The sequence below is a fragment of the Hoplias malabaricus genome, chromosome 14, assembly GCF_029633855.1.
Source record: "Hoplias malabaricus isolate fHopMal1 chromosome 14, fHopMal1.hap1, whole genome shotgun sequence".
In the NCBI taxonomy this organism is placed as follows: Eukaryota; Metazoa; Chordata; class Actinopteri; order Characiformes; family Erythrinidae; genus Hoplias; species Hoplias malabaricus.
Window position 1 is genome coordinate 14889250 of NC_089813.1, and position 17321 is coordinate 14906570.

The following is a 17321-nucleotide window of genomic DNA, read 5'->3' on the forward strand; positions in this document are numbered from 1 at the left end:
TTGTCAGATGTGCTTACTGGAACGCTTTTCTCGTGTGCTTGGTCTCTCCTGGTTTCTCCGTCATACCATCACATATTTCTCAGTAAAATTGTATCAGGGAGTGGGGTAGTATATGTTTGTGAAATGAAAAATTAAGTGATATGATAAATTATATCATATAATTATATATAAAATGCAGCGGTTCACTGGAAAGAACCAAGGTTCCAAGAATCAGGGTTCTTTTGGTGGAAAAGGGCTATGGATGACAGCAACAAATCAGTGTTCCAATTGGTTAAACAAACCTCGCGATCTGATTGGTCCAGCTAAAGCTTTCTTATTGGTCCATCAAATGGCTTACAAAACAGGGTCATAAATCCACAACTGCAAAAAGAGTTTCACACAAGCCCAAGAGAAGGTGAATGTATGGATTTCTCCATCAAATTCAAAAACTCCCACGTCACATTTGGAACCTTAAAAATGTTTGCTCTTGCACATTTCAAGCCATTTGAGAAGGTACTGATTTACACATTCACATTTGATTTACAAATGCAAATCTTTTTTAGACTTTTGTGAATTTAAATTATGATTATTGTTGTTGTTTTAAATTTGTGCATTCCAATACATTTGGAAATTAATTTTACGTTTATGTAGTTGCTCAAACGCAGTTACAAATTTCGTTACATCGTTTTACAAACTCAAAATCTTTTTGACCCTTTTTTGACTCCATAGTTTTGCGCAAGCCTCAAACTATTTGGGATGAATTTATCCAGGAAAATCTTTAAACTTTTGAAACTTTTAAATATAACAGAAATTCTACAGAAAAACGTTAACTTGAGGTTAATCTAGTGACCATTTCAGCTCTGATTAATAAAGATTTTCAGACGTTTGAGACACTGAAAATAAAGAGATAATATCCGCGGAAGGAAGCTAAACGTGTAGTTTTTCCACGGTGTGGAAGTTGTGTTTATATTTCGTCATTTAGCGGCGACAGAATGCAACTAATGCAGCATTTAAGGTGAAAGAGAAAATCCAAATGAATCGATTGCTCATCCTTGGTGTCCCGGATGTGTATCTGAATTTTTTGTAACTCGTATTTTAGTATCTGAATTTCGTCTACCGAATTTGAGCAACTTCTAAAAATATTGTTTAATTTTTTTTATCTGAATTTATTAATCTTGAATAATAACAGTGAAAACGAGTTCTATTCAAGAGCAATTATATTCAGATGCATAATTTCAAAGAAAAATATTCAGAGGTTGAAATCTGAAGACTTAAATTCAAAAGCAGCAAATTCAGATGCATAATTTCAGTGCAAAAAATTCAGTGCTACAAATTCAAAAGTGGTAATATTTCAGTGATGAGACAGATTTGCTTCCATAAATAACTCTAAAACCGTAACTTTTAAGAAACAGGAAAAAAAATATTTCCTTTTTCAGTGGATTTTAACGGAAAATGATTTTACTCCAGGTAATTTTGGAGCAATACTGTCACAGCTTCAGCATTCTGGAGTCAAAATGCTTTGTGTGTTTGAATTTGAAGGTGATATTTGCACTGGAAGTGTGATATATCATTAAAAAGTGTTTGTTCTCCTCTTTGGTTTATTTATTAAGCCTGCTTTTTCAATAAACTGTGTGTGTGTAAAATTACTGTATATGTTTATTTATTGGAAAGCGAAGACTTACTCCTGTTTCTATCCTGCAGGTGGTGATGTGATTCTGGAGAGTTCTGTTCACTCTGTGTCTGAGGGAGATTCTCTGACAACATGACAACATTTCAATACAACATGGTGGGTGATATAGACATCCTTATATATTATATAAGGAGTGCTGTAACGTGCCGAAAATCAGGACATAAATGCAATCGCACTAGATTAAACGAGGCTGAAGTTGGCTTATTTGAAATTTTCTTATTCTGGTTTTCTGTTCCACCTTAAATAGTGAGGTAATTACATTCTTTGGCCACTAGATGGCAACATATTAAAATGAATTCCATACCGTGGAAATATTACAAGTTTTTGGCTTAATACATTGGACAGGATCCCTTTATTTTCAGTGTCTCAATAATCTGAAAGGCCCATTAAAACACAATATAACCGACTATCAAAATCCTGAAGATGAAGAAATTTTACTGTGAAATTTTTTGTAATGGCCCTGTGAGCATAGCATATGATATGATAGAACATGTGGAAACATAACCTTGGGTATATGTCCTATGGCATTTTTATTTTCTAATTGTCAGATTATCAAGAATCAGTAATAGATATTACCAAAGGTGTGGTACAAATATATAATATCTCAAAGTGTAGAATTTAATTTTAATTAAAAGTTTAATTCATAAAGATGTGTTTGTTTAAACACGGAATGTCAGTGTGTATATTCACGATTTCTTGTTATATCATATTATTAAATTATTATTTTATGCCATTTTATTGCAATTAGTCAGGTTGCCTGGCAATATTTCAAGATAAAAGAACAAAATCTGAACAAAATTGTGTAAAAATAACAACAAGAATTAGTTTTTTGCCCCAAAATACGCCCCAAATAGTTAAAGTATACATTGTTATAAAATGTACATTGTTATAAAATATATATTGTTTCTTATAATAATGAAGCCAGTGATTTGATTTATACTGAAATTGAACTGAGTTTTTTTTTAAATAGTTAAAAATAGTGGGGAGTGAAGGTGGTTATACCTTACATTGGGATTTACCTACCATCTTCTTTCACACCTGGTTATCAGAGCCATACAGTTTTTAGGCTGTACTAAAGGGATTATAAAGTCACTGACGCTACTGATCCCTGACAGGTTTTTATTTATTTTTTTATTTTTTTATGAAGGTATACAGATGTAAGCCTAGTGTTTATAAATGTATATAAATGTGTCAAAGATGTTTCCACTTTGATTTAAATCTAGATTTTATAGCATTCAAAGACAAAACAATTAAGTTCTTAAATTGCTTTTCTCTTTTTAGGTCCTTGAAGAAACCTGTATGATTTTAGTACTCCAGACAACCATTTGTGGAGTGCATAAATATTAAACATATAGAAAATGAATACATTCTTAATCTTGGCCTCAGAAATGATCTCAAACATGAAAAAGTATGTATCAATACAGCCTTTTAAAAAATCTAGTCTCTATGATATATAAAGGCCTATTTTTCCAGTTATGACAGACTGGACCCATTGGTTTTCATCTCTTATCTTTTTTCCCCATTTTGAGTCAAATATGCTTTGTTATGTATAATAATATGTTGTGTAAAGTGAAGAAATAAAGTGTTTTCAGTTCACTGTAGCACAAGCATCTTAAGCATCTTGTTCTTAAGTTCTTGTAAAGAGCTATATAAATATAACGTATTATTATTATTGCTATTATTATTAATAATAATAATAATTAAAATATCAGATTAAAGCAATGACAGTAAAGCAAAATTATACATACTCAGTATTATATTTAAACATTTTCATTTTAATATATTACATTTTTTTTACGAGTTTCATGAACGTTACTTTCAAATATTGTGTTGTTTACTACTAACTTGAGCAATATACCAGTGTAATAAAAAATGTATTTGTATTCTTCTCTGCTAATGACCAGAATTAATAAATAAATATTTTTCTAACCAGAATACCTCATCTACTCATTATTAAGACACGATTAAGCATTGATAAAGTGTCAATTTATACTATTTGCCCTGCGGCAGATGGAGCATTCCTAAGTCTTCCTGATGGTTACACTTCTGTAGTCCTGAATAAGCAGAACAGGAGATACACATCCAAGTGGAACGGGTTTCATTTTCATGCAGTTTAAATGTATCAATACCATAGAGAATAACACACTAATACACACAGTGTCACTACAGCACTGGGAATGATCCACCATCCAAATCATGCCTGCTCTGTGGCGGTCCTGTGGGGTCCTGACAATTGAATGCAGAGCAACAGACAGTGAAAGTGAAAATAAGGGGGTAATATATTCCACGGTGGCGCGTGGGGTGGGGCTGGGGGAGTGTTTCTGATTGGTTGATAGGTCGCTAATTCAAGATAGATGTAGGAGCGTAGAGTATGATTCATTTCTGTACGGTGAAGTTAATCATTTCCTGGCGCGAAAAATGCCATATGTGAGCGTGTTGTTGAAATGCCTGTATTTCAGACTTGAGAGCCCTGACACCTATCATCAATTAAACTCATCTCTGTTCATCAAAATTACACAATGTTGGTGTTAACAAGAAAAGAATATCCAGCAATGTTATATAAGTGGCTAACGTAGATCCACTCTTATCTTTCATTCAGTACCGGTGGAGCTACCGCTGTCCCCTCCTCACTTGAGCACACTGTCACAGTTGAGAATGGTTTGATAGGTTCATGACGTAAGAAGCCCGGATGACTGATTCTGCCCGTTTGAAACTGCAGTTTCAATGTAGTAATACTTAGCCATAACGTTGACTGTTTTTTTTCGCTCATGATACGTATATTAGCTTATAAAATAAAGAACGGGATTTTGTTAATAAAGTTAAAAACTTGAGTTTCATTGATGAAGGAAGGCACGAGTCTCGCGATATTTTACGAGAGTCTTCTCGGTCTCACTGCTCTCTGATTGGATCGGACGAGGTTTGTTGTAAGATGGCGCCTTACGAGGCATGAGGGGGAGATAAAGAAAGAAATAAAAACATTGTTTTCAAAAGAAGTGAAACTACGGTGGAGACGCCTGCTCTCCACAGTTACTCGTCTTTTTCTGAGCGGTGTGAAGGCGGTTTGGAGTCGAACTGGTGAAGAGAAGAACCGCCAGGTCGAGATAACTAAAGGTATTTTAGCTACAGCTCGGTATGTTATAACTACTACTACTAGTGCCATTGCTGGTTACTACACAGGTGTAAACACTATGTCGCAAAAGAAAAGCTCTTATTAACACAAACCTAGGCTTATATTTAAGACCATTTAAAAAAAAAAGTGACAGTAACGCTGTATATGTGCTAATCTCTGCAGTATTTGACTAGTCACACCCCCTGTACCTGCTGCCAAAAATAAAAAAATAAAATAACTAAAGGGAATAAGGTACGTTATATGTCTAAATTTTTAGACATCACTATGTCATTAGTATATTCAAATACTTTAAACTGCACCTACTGTGGACAAAGACGTCCAGTTGTGCATACATCGTTTGTACAATCTCCAAAGGAAAGCATTACCCAGTAGAATGGGTACCCTGCAAATTGGCCTAAGGTCACTCTGCCCAGTGCCAAGTGTACAAAAGTGTTAAGGCCCTTGTGATTTCTAGAGTGATAGTGCTAGAATTAGAAGTAAGGAAATACTTCTATTACTATACATTTTAAAAAAGTAAATGACAGTAAATATATACATATTTTTAATATGGTTCTGTGTCAATATTTATCTGGTTGTTATTTATGTCTCTTATGTGAATGTCTTTTCATATCACTGTTCTGTTGTTGCCTAACCTGACAATATAATGATCTGACTTAAGACCTATCAGGTCTTTTAGGCCTCTGACGCTGGGGTCCTGAATAACAGCATGGAGGGTTCAGTGTCTTTTGATGAGCTGGTGAGGTTGAAGGCTCGCAGCATCCCCCAGCACCGCATGAAAGAGTTTCTGGAACAGTTGGCCAACAAAGGACTTGAAGCAGTGCAGGAGTTCTGTCAGGATGGTGATGGCAACACTGTGGTCTACCAGCAGGACGAGAACTGTGTGTACACTGATAGTGCGGAGGTGGCCGGCTCACTGCTGGAACTAGCTTGTCCGGTAAGTGGGACACAAGGATGAAAAGAGTAAAGGATTTGAATTTACACATTTTTATACACCAGTTTATTCTCCCAACTAACTGAATACATGGTGGCTTTTGTTGAGAACTTGTGGTCCACAGAATGTCTGTGCAGTCTTACTGAGGAGCTAGATGATAGGAGTTTTGGAATGTATTTTCTGAAAGTAATTGCAATATTGACTTGTAGTGCAGGTGTTTCCAATCCCTTTCTTGGCGACCCTACCCTATCAATTCATGCGAGGACTTTTTTGTATACCGTACATACTATGCTAATTAATTTACACGTAATAATGGCTAACACACTGTAGTTAAATAATTAAATAATTAACAAGTTCCTTAATGGCTGGGTCAGGTGGGTAGAGTAGAGAAAGTACACGGTCAGCAGGACCACGATTTAGAATCTCTGGTCTAGTGCTTTCCAAGAGCTTCATAACTTAACAATTGTTGACTTGTAACTTTTAATCTCTGCCATGTTAAGCATGATCTTTGCACTACATAAGTTTGTTTTTCATGTTTTCTCTCTGGTCCAGGTGCAGGTAGAACAATCATCTGAACTTCAGCAGCAACTATCTGATGTGACGACAGCACAGATCCTGTCTCAGGTTGCTGCAGCTGAGCACCAGAACACAGAACAACATTCTATAGTACAGGTATCTCATCCAATGCTATACATATGCAGATCAGTGTTCAATTTTCCCGAACGCATCTTGTTAAAATTATCTGGACTTGCCGATTGACGGTTCAATATGTTACGCATTCTAACATTTAAGAATCATGTTTTGGGAAAGCCTATCTTAAATGTCAGTTTGTTTATCCTCAGTTTGGCCAGTTCAGTGACATAATGGCTTTAGTGAAAAATAATAATCTTATTCCACAACTCAGGTACAGATTCAGGGAGAACAGGGACAGATTGGACAGGTTCTGTCCCAGCAGTATTTGCCCTCCGTCACTGGAGCAACACATGTTATTCAGGCTGGAGATCTCACAGAGGAGCAGCAACGACAGGTATAGTATAACCTGAGTTCTGCTATGTGTAAGCGTGTCTTCACCAGTGTCTTCATCACAATTTGCCTTCTTTCTCACCTTAGATTGAAGCTCAGTTGATAGCAGCAGTTGCAAGCGGACAGCAGATCCAGATCCAGACAGTTGAGACCATACCTGAATCCCCAACCCAGCTCCAAAGCTCTCCACATGAGGACATAATCAGCCAAAACAACTCCACCCCAGAAGGCATCATTCAACCTGCCAAGAAACGCAAAGTGGACCGCCCCATCACAGTCTCTTACGCCATTCCTAACCAACAGATAGCCAGAGTAGTAGCCTTTTCACAAGGTCAGCAACAGGGCTACGTTTCCCTAAGGCCTGACCTGGTCACAGTGGACGGTGCACAGTTATACAACACAACAGGCACACTTACCAGTCCAACGGGAGAGACATGGACCATCCCTGTATATACAGCACCCAACCAACAAACTGGAATCACCCACATCACTGTACCCCAAGACGCTTTTGGCAATCCAACAACACTTCACATCTCTGATTCTAAGGACAAGAACAGAACTGCTCCCAGTGTGTCTGTGATTTCCATGCCGACAGGGGGTGAAGCTGGTGGTGTACAGGAGCAGGTGGTGCAAACGTTGTCAAACACCCTCTTCCCTGCACAGTTTATGAATGGGAATATTGTCACTGTGCAGACTGTTGCTGATGTTTCAGGGTCATGTCCGAGCGAAACACAATCATTGCACATTTGGGACCCTCATCAGGAAATTGTGCAGACGCAAGTGGGCGGAGCTTCAGAGCAGCAGACCTTAGAGGTAGAAATGAAAAGATTTACTAAGTTCAAATTTGGATTGTGTATTATTTGGCTGTGCCATTTGCAGGAAAGCTAAGGCCTGCCTGAAATACTTTACTCTTTTTAATTTATTAGAGCAGGTAGCACTATGAACATACGATATTGCATATTTAATATAATGCTGTCCATTCAGGTTCCGTTTTAAAGATAATACTTTCTGATGATGCATCTTGTGATTATATGTACAGTATGTACTGTATTTGTGTAATGCTTGCTGGATGTTTTATTGAAAGAATGCTATTAGATGAGAACACAACATATACATAATTGTGAATTCTATCACATTAATGAAGCGGAGGAATGCAATTCTCCTCTTTAGAATACTACAGAACACACTGTTAAATTCAAAATTTTGGCTGAGAAAGCTTACATGATATAAGGTCTTAAAAAAGACTGCACAATATATTATTTAAGTATTGTAAAATTAGTAAAATTTAATCAAACCCCACATGCTACAAATTTTCTGCTGCTTGACACAAAAGGTTCTACAAGTGAAGCCTGTCTGAGAGAATATAATTACTTGAAATATTCCAGGTTAATGTTTGTTGGATACACAGAATTGTTGTTAGTTTATTGCAGCCTCTGAATGCAAACCACCAATCACAACAATTCTCTGTCAGTTGACTTTACCCTGGATTGTTGGGAGAGAATTATATAATTACAGTGGAGTCACAGTGAGTTCACCAGTCTATTATATTCCCTAATTTTCCATTCCACAATGATTTCAGAAGAGTACTTTACAAAAAACAAGAAGCTCAATTAAGGACCATCCATATTAAAAAAAAATCTTCAGGGTATTATTATTTTATATAAACAGCAGTTCAGTTCCCCTAGAGGAAAATACTTTTTTTTTTTTTTTACAATATGTAGCGTAGTGTTAGTTTTCCAATATCATTTCAAGTTTAGTTTTTTTTGTGTGTCTGAAAAGAGTAAGGTTTTTAGTTTTAAACTCATTCCGCCTAATTCCCCCTAAACTGATTCCCCCTAATGATGTTACACAATCCTCTAGTGAACATTTACTGAATTGAACAAATTGAAAAAAGCCCATAGAAACCTTTGTTTTAAAAACAATTAAGCAATTCTGTAGTAATTTTATGCTCAAAAATGGTATTTTCACATTGTGTATGACTCTACAAAAATACATTTTTAACAGGAGCAGGAGGTGAATGTGCAGGCTGTGCCTGAGAGTGAAACGCTGCTTGTCTGTCTAAAGCCAGAAGATGGCTTTATGGAGTGGAAACTCTGGGCTGAGAAGAAGAACGGTGAACTGGAGAAAGAACAGAAGAACAGACTGGCTCCGATTGGCAGTATGTATTTTATTCTATGTTATGGAATTGAAAAGATGTGATACAGCTGATTAAAAGCTCTATTAGCAGTGACTGGAGCAAATATAAAGGGCACGTTATCCCTAACTGATAGCAAAGTAATCTTCATTGTTCATCCGTTAATTGTGTGTCTGTGTGTGTAGGACGCCAGTATTTGCGGTTTCAGGAAGACCTGCTGTCCAGTTCCATAGCAGAACTGAGTTTAGGCTTGACCTTAATGACACAGGAAGCCAAAGGCTTAGAGGGGGAGATGCTGGAAGCTGATATGCTCTTCTACATCTTCCTGTGTATTCAGAAGGTATGAGACCCACTCCAAAAATGATTTATAATAATATTAAGCAAAGACAGTAATCTGTCGGTTTTGATAACGTGTACATATTTCATTCGAGTGTTTGGTGTATTCTGAATTCTATCAATTGATTCAAATGGAATCTTATAGGAAATGGCTTTTCATGAATAATTAATAGCATTTTTTTTTTCAGATATATTGAACTTTTGTGAGGTCAAAAATTTTAACCCATATGTTACTTTGGGAGACTATCTTCTCCTTTCTCCTGATGTGCTGAAATGTCTGTCTTTTTCTTTTTTTCTTTTCAGTACATGTTTGAGAATGGCAGAGTAGATAATATATTCACAGATCGGTATTATGGACGTTTCCATCAATCACTGCACAAGATATTGGAGTCATGGCAACCCACCATCCATCCTTTAGGTGACAAAACACTCTTTAATATAGTTTGTGTGAATACATTCAGTTCCTGTAAAATGATTATAATGAAGGATTGTTTTTAAATAGTGGTAAAGTTGACTAGAGGCTCTTGTGAATTGTTGAATTTTTTTTTCACAGGTTACGTTATCCCCAGTCATGTGACTGAAGAAATGATGTGGGAATGCAAACAACTGGGAGCACATTCACCTTCTACACTCCTCACAACTCTAATGTTCTTCAACACCAAGTAAGCACTTGAACCATGATTATACCATGTATGTTTCACAGCACTAACACACTAAGGGAAGTGTAAAGTTTATAAAAATACTGTTATTATTTCAGAAATATAATTAAATTACCCCACTATTAAGAAAATTACAAAAATGTTCTTAGTTTAAACATTGGGTGTCACTCTCAACCAAAATAATGTAAAATGTGTGCCATCAGCATTACAGTTCTTTAATATATCAAAGTGTTGGATGTGTGTTTGAAGTCTTACAAGAATAATTTAATTACTTCTTAACTATTTATAAATCTAGTGAATATGCATTTGTGTAATATTTGAAATTATGTAATAATTTAAATGAAACACAGTGTGATGCAATACACTGCCCTAAGCCTCCATTTGGCTTGTTGTATTCTAACTCTGTTTTGTTTTCTTTCTCTTTATATCCAATTAGATATTTTCTGTTTAAAACAGTAGATGAACACCTGAAGGTAGCTTTTACAAGAGTTTTACGACACACTAAGAAGAGCTCAGTCAACCCCAAAGACAGGAACACATGCATTCGCTATTTGAAAGGAATAGGACAGTACCAGGTTGGCCAGAAAGGTAGGGAGTCATTAGACAAAACCATTTTGAATAAAGGGTGATAAACGTATCTTGGAATGTTTGGGATGATTCCATATAAATGGTCTTTTTTGGTGTGTGTGCATGTGTTTATTCAGTGACAGATGACATGTATGCTGAACAACCTGAGTTTCCTGAGAACCCTACACGCTGTCCTATTAAACTTTATGATTACTACCTCTTCAAATGGTGAGAACATACCTGAAAACACATGTAAACAAAAGGCTGTATTAGTCACATATATAATGTTGGAAAATGTGCTAAACTCTTTATTTTCTAAGAAGTAGTCTGGCAAAAACATGAAAATGTTTCACTTGATAACAACGGTTCATAGTTTTATCTTAAAAGTAAAATATATATGGAATTTATTTGAATGGAGCTGTGAGGCTAATGAAGTTAATGCGTCCAAATGCATGCATAAATCACAGATTTGGTTCAAGCCTCACATAACTTTTAATACACTTATCAAGTGTACACTTACACTTTTCAAGAGCTTGATTCTAATTCTTACTCTTCTAACAGCAGACATTTGTTTTCATTGGATTATCTGTATACACCTATGTCGTAATAGGCATCATTATTTTACTTTATTGTTTATTCATTGTTGTTCACAGAATATAAATCCATAATTGTGTATTCAAAGTGCTCTTATCATGTTTTTGTTTTGCTCCAGTGTTAGCCAGAGGAGTGATACTTTGAGTCTTGAACATTTGCTTCTTTGAGTGTTTCTTCTTTATACCCTGAGGGATTTTATTCTTTCCACTGGTGCCCTCATTTTTTTTTAAATTACATTAATCAAAGTGAATAAATTCCTTAGTTTTTTTTTTCATATGAATTTTAGCACTATTTTTCATTCCTTATCTACCAAGACAAAAAAAAGCATGGCAGAATTCCTCAGTGAATTGGCTTTAGCTGTTGACAGCTGGTGTTTTTAGAAAAATTACATTTAAAAAATCCAGTCAGTTGGGTCTAAACTTCCATGTATATGTGAAACACATGATCATTGTATATTCACGGGTGTAAAAAAAAAAACACTATAAACTTCAAACATAACATGCCTTGAAGAATCAGCTCAAACTTATGTAAGGGGAAAATGTGTAGATTAAATTTGTTTTGCCAGACATTTTGTTAGAATATTGAGAAGCCCCAGTGCCTTCCACACCTCAGACTGATGTTTTACTCACAGCGCAGGCAGGAACATGACACTGTATGAGTATGAATACTGTATGAGTATGGCACACAGTTCTAAATTTGCCTACATCTGTGGCATGATTAAAATAGTTGTGCTGAATAAGAGTGAATAACAAATGCTGAAGATAATAAAGTAGTCTTTATTTCTCCTCAATTTTCTTCTTTATTTAGTCCACAGAGTGAAAAAGGTCGGAACGATGCCTTCTACCTGAGCCCTGAACACGTTGTTACGCCTGACAGCCCCATCTGGTTTTCGACGCAGGCGGTCCCTCGTGAGCAGCTGGAGCTTATGCTCTCTCGCATCCTCATGGTGCGGGAAGTACAGGAGGCTTTGGCCAACAAAGGAGAATCTCTGCAGTAGAGAGGGAACAAATTTGGACCTTGCTTTTTTTTCTGTCCACTTCTCTGTAACATATATTTAGAGTCCTACAGTTTGGGTGCCTTTGGTCAAAGGATGTTTTCTTTTTCTTTTTTTTTTTAAGTGAGTACACATCACCTACAGTGAAATTAATTCTGTATATTTTAATGCATAGGGGCTGTTTATTTGCAGATTGTATCATATGGAAAAAATGCTAATGTGTCTAGTGCAAAGGTTTTGGCACATGTCATGTTAAATTGAGCAAATAGATAGAAACCCTGCACTCAATTAGCACAAAAAACACCATGTTTAAATTTGTTCACTGCAGAGCATATGTTCACTTACTTTCAATGTGAAACTTTGACCAAGGGTGTCAAAACTGCTGCATATAGCTGTACATAAACAGATTCCTACCTCTTCAGGTCTTTCCCTTTTGAGTGGCCTCATATTTAGGAACTCTTACTAAGAATTGGACACATGCAAAAATGTCTACACATCTTTGCCAAAGTATACGTCTTCTGCATCATTTTTATAAATTAGTTCTTAATTTTTACTCAGACATTTTTTATTCACTAGACTTTTTGCAGTGTCATTCCTCTTTATGTCATATTTCCGTACTTATTTTCCTCTTCTTTCTTTCACCACTGTTCTTCAGTTGTGTACAAACTGGTTTTGTTCCTGCTTTCCAGTCCCAGTGCCGCACAATCATTTGTAGACTGGTAAACAAAGCGTTTTACGAACATAAGTGTTGGATCTTTCAGATGTGGAGTTCCATAAATGCCAAAACAACAGACAGCTATATGTTGGAAGCAGTGGAGATTTGTACATGTACATAGACAGTGCTTTTCAAGGTTAAGAGAACAAGGACTGGTAAATGTCAAGTCCAGCTAAACTGTAATATACTTTATAAGATGTACTGATATACCTACCTTACAGATGCATAAAGACAACCCTGTCACTTTCCCTCTGTCTCTGAGTTATTTTTACACTCCCAGAGTTAAAATGGGAACACACAGGCTTTGCTGGAAATGTTAATGTTAATGAAATTAATTTGAGGAAGAAGACAAATCTAATTTGTTTATTTTGAGCAAAGGCAGACTATTTTTTATTATTTTTTAAAGAATTGATTTTTCAAAAGCTGCTATTTTAATTCTAGCCTGAATTATTAACATTTTCTTAAAGTGGTAATGCACCCAAATACACCTCTAGTTCAACTTTGAAAAATGCTCAGGATTGCGAGGGTTGGTTTATGTAAACAAAATGGTCCAAAACAGTGCTGAAGTACTCCTTCACTCTTGGCTTGTGTTCAAAGTTTAAGCGGGTCTGGTATATATTATTATTATTATTATTAAGTCTAAAAAAATAAAAGTCTTAAGGTGTTACTCTGCTTTTAATTAGGAACATTTAGCTCATATACACCAATCAGCCTTAATATCATTACTACCACTTTTTTCTAAGCTCAGTTTAAAACACTGTTAAAAACTCCAGCAGCACTGTTGTGCCTGAACCACTTGTACCAGCACCACACCCACCAACACTAAAATGTCAGTGTCACGGAAGCAATACACTTGCTAGATAACAGCAAATCAGTAACACTTTGAAATATGGCAATGTATCCAAGCAATAGGTGGACTACAGTCTGTAATTGTAGAACTACAAAGTCCTGTTGGGCCAGTAGAGCTGAGAGTGAATGTAGAAAGAGGAGTTGGTAGTAATGCTAATGCTGATTAGTGTATAACCAGCTCTAAACCAGTTAGACGAGTCAGGGGCAAACAAACACTGTGGTGTATATTTGAAGACAGCAACCACCACTAAATGGCAGTCTTACTCTCTAAGTTTAGCACTCAAACATTTTATCCAGATCTTCTTGTTCTCCTTGATAATAACAACAGGCCAGGACTATAATCTGTATGAATAGCGATTTAAATCACAGTTGAATTTGTCATATAATCTCAATTATTTATTTTCTCCAAATCGGTCATTGTTTGAAACAGATAGATTTGTAAATTTATAATTTAAATTTGGAGTATATCCAACAGATACCTATGTGATAAAAGCTCTAATTTTATAAGTTATTGAATCTAATTTTCATGTTAGATATTAAGGGGTTTAATGAACTGTTTGATATTTGTTAGAATTGGGGTGGAACGAACATGTAAAAAGCTTGGGAAAAAAAATGCATTGTCCTTTTGTAGAATGAGAAAATGACTGGCTGAAACCTAGAATACAGCCTGCCTCATTTCTCATGCTTGTGTGTGCTCCTTCAGGTGTGAGGCTGGTGTCCCATTTCTTGTCTTTTCCCCAATAATTGTGCTAATGAGAGCCTTCTTTGAGCGCATATAATGGCTTTCTGTGCTGTGCTCCTGTTATGTTTCACACATATTATAGACAAAAATGATTTGAGGAATGGAGGGAAAGAAACCTATTATGTTTGCCTTTGTCAAGAATGAATAAAATGTTTTTGAGGGTCATGAATTCAAAACCATGGAAGACTGGGGGAAACTGCAGCATTTAGCCTGAATAATAATGTAGAATTAAAAATCCAAGTTCAGTTTTAAAGTTCCATTAAAAAGAGTTAAAGAAGATTCAGGAATTCATTTGGGTTTTTACGAATTGAATCACTGTCTATTAACAAACCACTGAAAAATTCAATGTCTCTCATAAACAATGATTTTGGTACCATTCTTTATGTCTTTTTATTATATTGTGTTGTGTTAAGAAACTTACTATGACCTGCTGCTAAAAAAAGTTCCCACAGAAAGACTGCACACTGTGCTGATAATTCCTGCTACTTATAAGCGTGAGAAAAAAAAATATTCTGGTACACACAAGGACTAGCAAGGGTTTAGGCTGTCCAAATTTTCACCCTGAGGTCTGGTGTGCACACTTTAATGACGTTTAAGGGTAAAGTTCTTGACTCTAACCAATCCGGCTTCAAGAGCGGCCACTCGACGGAAACTGCACTTCTGTCAGTAATGGAAGCTCTTAAAGATGCCAAAGCAACAGGTCAGTCCTCAGTTCTCGTTCTGCTCGACCTATCAGCAGCATTTGATACGGTCAACCACCACATCTTACTAAACAAACTCACTGACATGGGCTTCAAGAACAATGCATTCTCCTGGTTTGAGTCTTATCTCACTGGACGATCCTTCAGTGTGTCATGGCTCGGACAAACATCAGCATACATATCTACAGCATACAGCAACATATCTACATGGATGAAGGAACATCACCTCCAATTGAATTTATCCAAAACTGAACTACTGGTCCTCCCAGCCAAGCAAGCTATTCTCCACAACATCAGCATCAAGCTAGAGTCCCTATCAGTGGCTCCCACCAAGGTTGTAAGAAACCTAGGTGTCATGGTTGATGAACAGCTGACCTTCACAGATCACGTTACCGCTGTAGCTCGATCGTGCCGCTTCTCCCTATTCAACATAAGGAAGATTAGGCCATACCTAACTCAACATACAACACAGCTCCTTGTTCAGACGTTAGTAATCTCCCGTCTTGACTATTGCAACGCCCTCCTGACAGGTCTTTCGGCCTGTGCTGTAAGACCGCTACAGATGGTCCAGAATGCTGCAGCACGCCTGGTCTTCAACCAACCAAAAAGAGCACATGTCACGCCCTTATTAGTTGAGCTGCATTGGCTACCCTTAGCTGCTCGCATCAAATTTAAATCACTAATGATGGCCTTCAGAGTATTCATTGGTTCTGCTCCCATCTACCTCAATAGACTCTTAAAACCATACGTTAGCGCCCACCCTCTCCGTTCCTCAAACCAACCCTCCGTACAGGTCAGTTGAGGCTATTCTCATCTCTGGTACCACGCTGGTGGAACGAGCTTCCAAGCACTATCAGAGCAACAGAAACCCTCTCTGCATTCAAGAAATCATTGAAAACCCAGCTCTTCCGAGAGTATCTTTTGCACTGAATGTCTTTCTTTAATGCACTTATTACTTCCTGGCATATTGCACTCAATGTAAGGTATTTTGTATAATTTGTGCAGTAGTTCGAATGTTAGATCCTCTTTTGTAAGTCGCTTTGGATAAAAGCGTCTGCCAAATGCATAAATGTAAATGTAAACAATAGAGGAGTAAGTGTTCTTACTTGTTTAACTGTATTTTATGTGTGGCTTATTTAACTTTATTAAAATCATTATAATAAACTAAACAGCAATTTTCCTTCCAGCCTCAACATTTTCTAATACACCCCCACCCCCCAAACATACATTGCCTCAAAGTTGACAAAGATCTTGACGCACTGTTTTTTTTTTTTTATTCCATTTTGAAAACTTATTTTCTGATTAATTTAGGAACCTCTCGTGTCCCAACTGAATATTCACAAAAATATCTTATTAAAGTTCATTCATTCATTATCTGTAACCGCTTATCCAATTCAGGGTCATGATGGGTCCAGAGCCTACCTGGATTCATTTGGCGCAAGGCAGGAATACACCCTGGAGGGGGCGCCAGTCCTTCACAGGGCAACACACACACGGACACTTTTGAGTCGCCAATCCACCTATCAACGTGTGTTTTTGGACTGTGGGAGGAAACCGGAGCACCCGGAGGAAACCCGCGCGGACACGGGGAGAACACACCAACTCCTCACAGACAGTCACCCGGAGCAGGAATCAAACCCACAACCTCCAGGTCCCTAGGGCTGTGTGACTGCGACACTACCTGCTGCACCACCGTGCCGCCCTCTTATTAAAGTTGATATATATAAAATTCTAAGGATGTTTCCTCCCCATTTAGAGTCTCAGTCTGGTATGCTATGTTCTCTCATCTGGAGTTTTTAAACAACGAAGAGAAATCCAAATATTTAAAACGCACAAACTGAGATGATATTGCTGTAATCCTGCTCCGTATTTGGGTAATATGGACTTTTTTTTCAATGTGGAACTGACACCACATTCATGCTACAAAAAGAGTTACACGTTACATAAAACGTACAATTTAAACTTAAGCCACATACACACAACAGTTGTTTTATGAATGTAAACAACCCAGAGAGAACAGCATTTCACCTAGTCATAAATATTTTCTTTAAATTATTTTTTCAAGTGCCTATGTCCTTTTATGAAGTGCAATTTCACAATTAAATTTATGAATTTAAAATCATGGGTGCAAGTTTTCAAGCCATTAATGTGCAGTTAATGCAGGCTGTGGAATGAGGAACTATATTCTGTTCTGCTCCATTACAAAGAAATGATAAAAAACTATGCAGCTTCATGAATTGCATCATCTGACCATGACACGACAAGCTGGTTTAGTTT

At 36.7% G+C, this 17321-nt stretch overlaps 1 protein-coding gene and 1 long non-coding RNA gene across 2 annotated transcripts; both read left to right on the plus strand.

Annotated features, from left to right (window-relative positions):
• Window positions 1–354: 354 nt before the first annotated feature.
• On the plus strand, window positions 355–3387 carry LOC136665542 (uncharacterized). The gene is made up of 3 exons (XR_010795283.1): window positions 355–492; window positions 1681–1765; window positions 2951–3387. It is a non-coding gene; the product is annotated as an uncharacterized lncRNA (long non-coding RNA).
• A 1181-nt stretch (window positions 3388–4568) lies between these two features.
• On the plus strand, window positions 4569–12986 carry LOC136665522 (transcriptional regulator QRICH1-like). Its single transcript, XM_066643128.1, has 12 exons — window positions 4569–4780; window positions 5458–5733; window positions 6283–6402; window positions 6635–6757; window positions 6841–7566; window positions 8758–8911; window positions 9073–9227; window positions 9527–9641; window positions 9777–9885; window positions 10319–10470; window positions 10587–10677; window positions 11851–12986. The coding sequence occupies exons 2-12, from the start codon at window positions 5506–5508 to the stop codon at window positions 12038–12040; spliced, it is 2163 nt and encodes a 720-aa protein (XP_066499225.1). The 5' UTR covers window positions 4569–4780; window positions 5458–5505; the 3' UTR covers window positions 12041–12986.
• The last annotated feature ends 4335 nt before the right edge of the window (window positions 12987–17321 follow it).

Bases quoted from the DNA above. Each gene is read 5' to 3' on its own strand.
- LOC136665522 (XM_066643128.1), top strand. From the start codon at position 5,506: ATGGAGGGTTCAGTGTCTTTTGATGAGCTGGTGAGGTTGAAGGCTCGC. The intron at 7,567-8,757 runs GTAGAAATGAAA...CATTTTTAACAG, and splicing joins CAGAGCAGCAGACCTTAGAG to GAGCAGGAGGTGAATGTGCA. The intron at 8,912-9,072 runs GTATGTATTTTA...CTGTGTGTGTAG, and splicing joins CAGACTGGCTCCGATTGGCA to GACGCCAGTATTTGCGGTTT.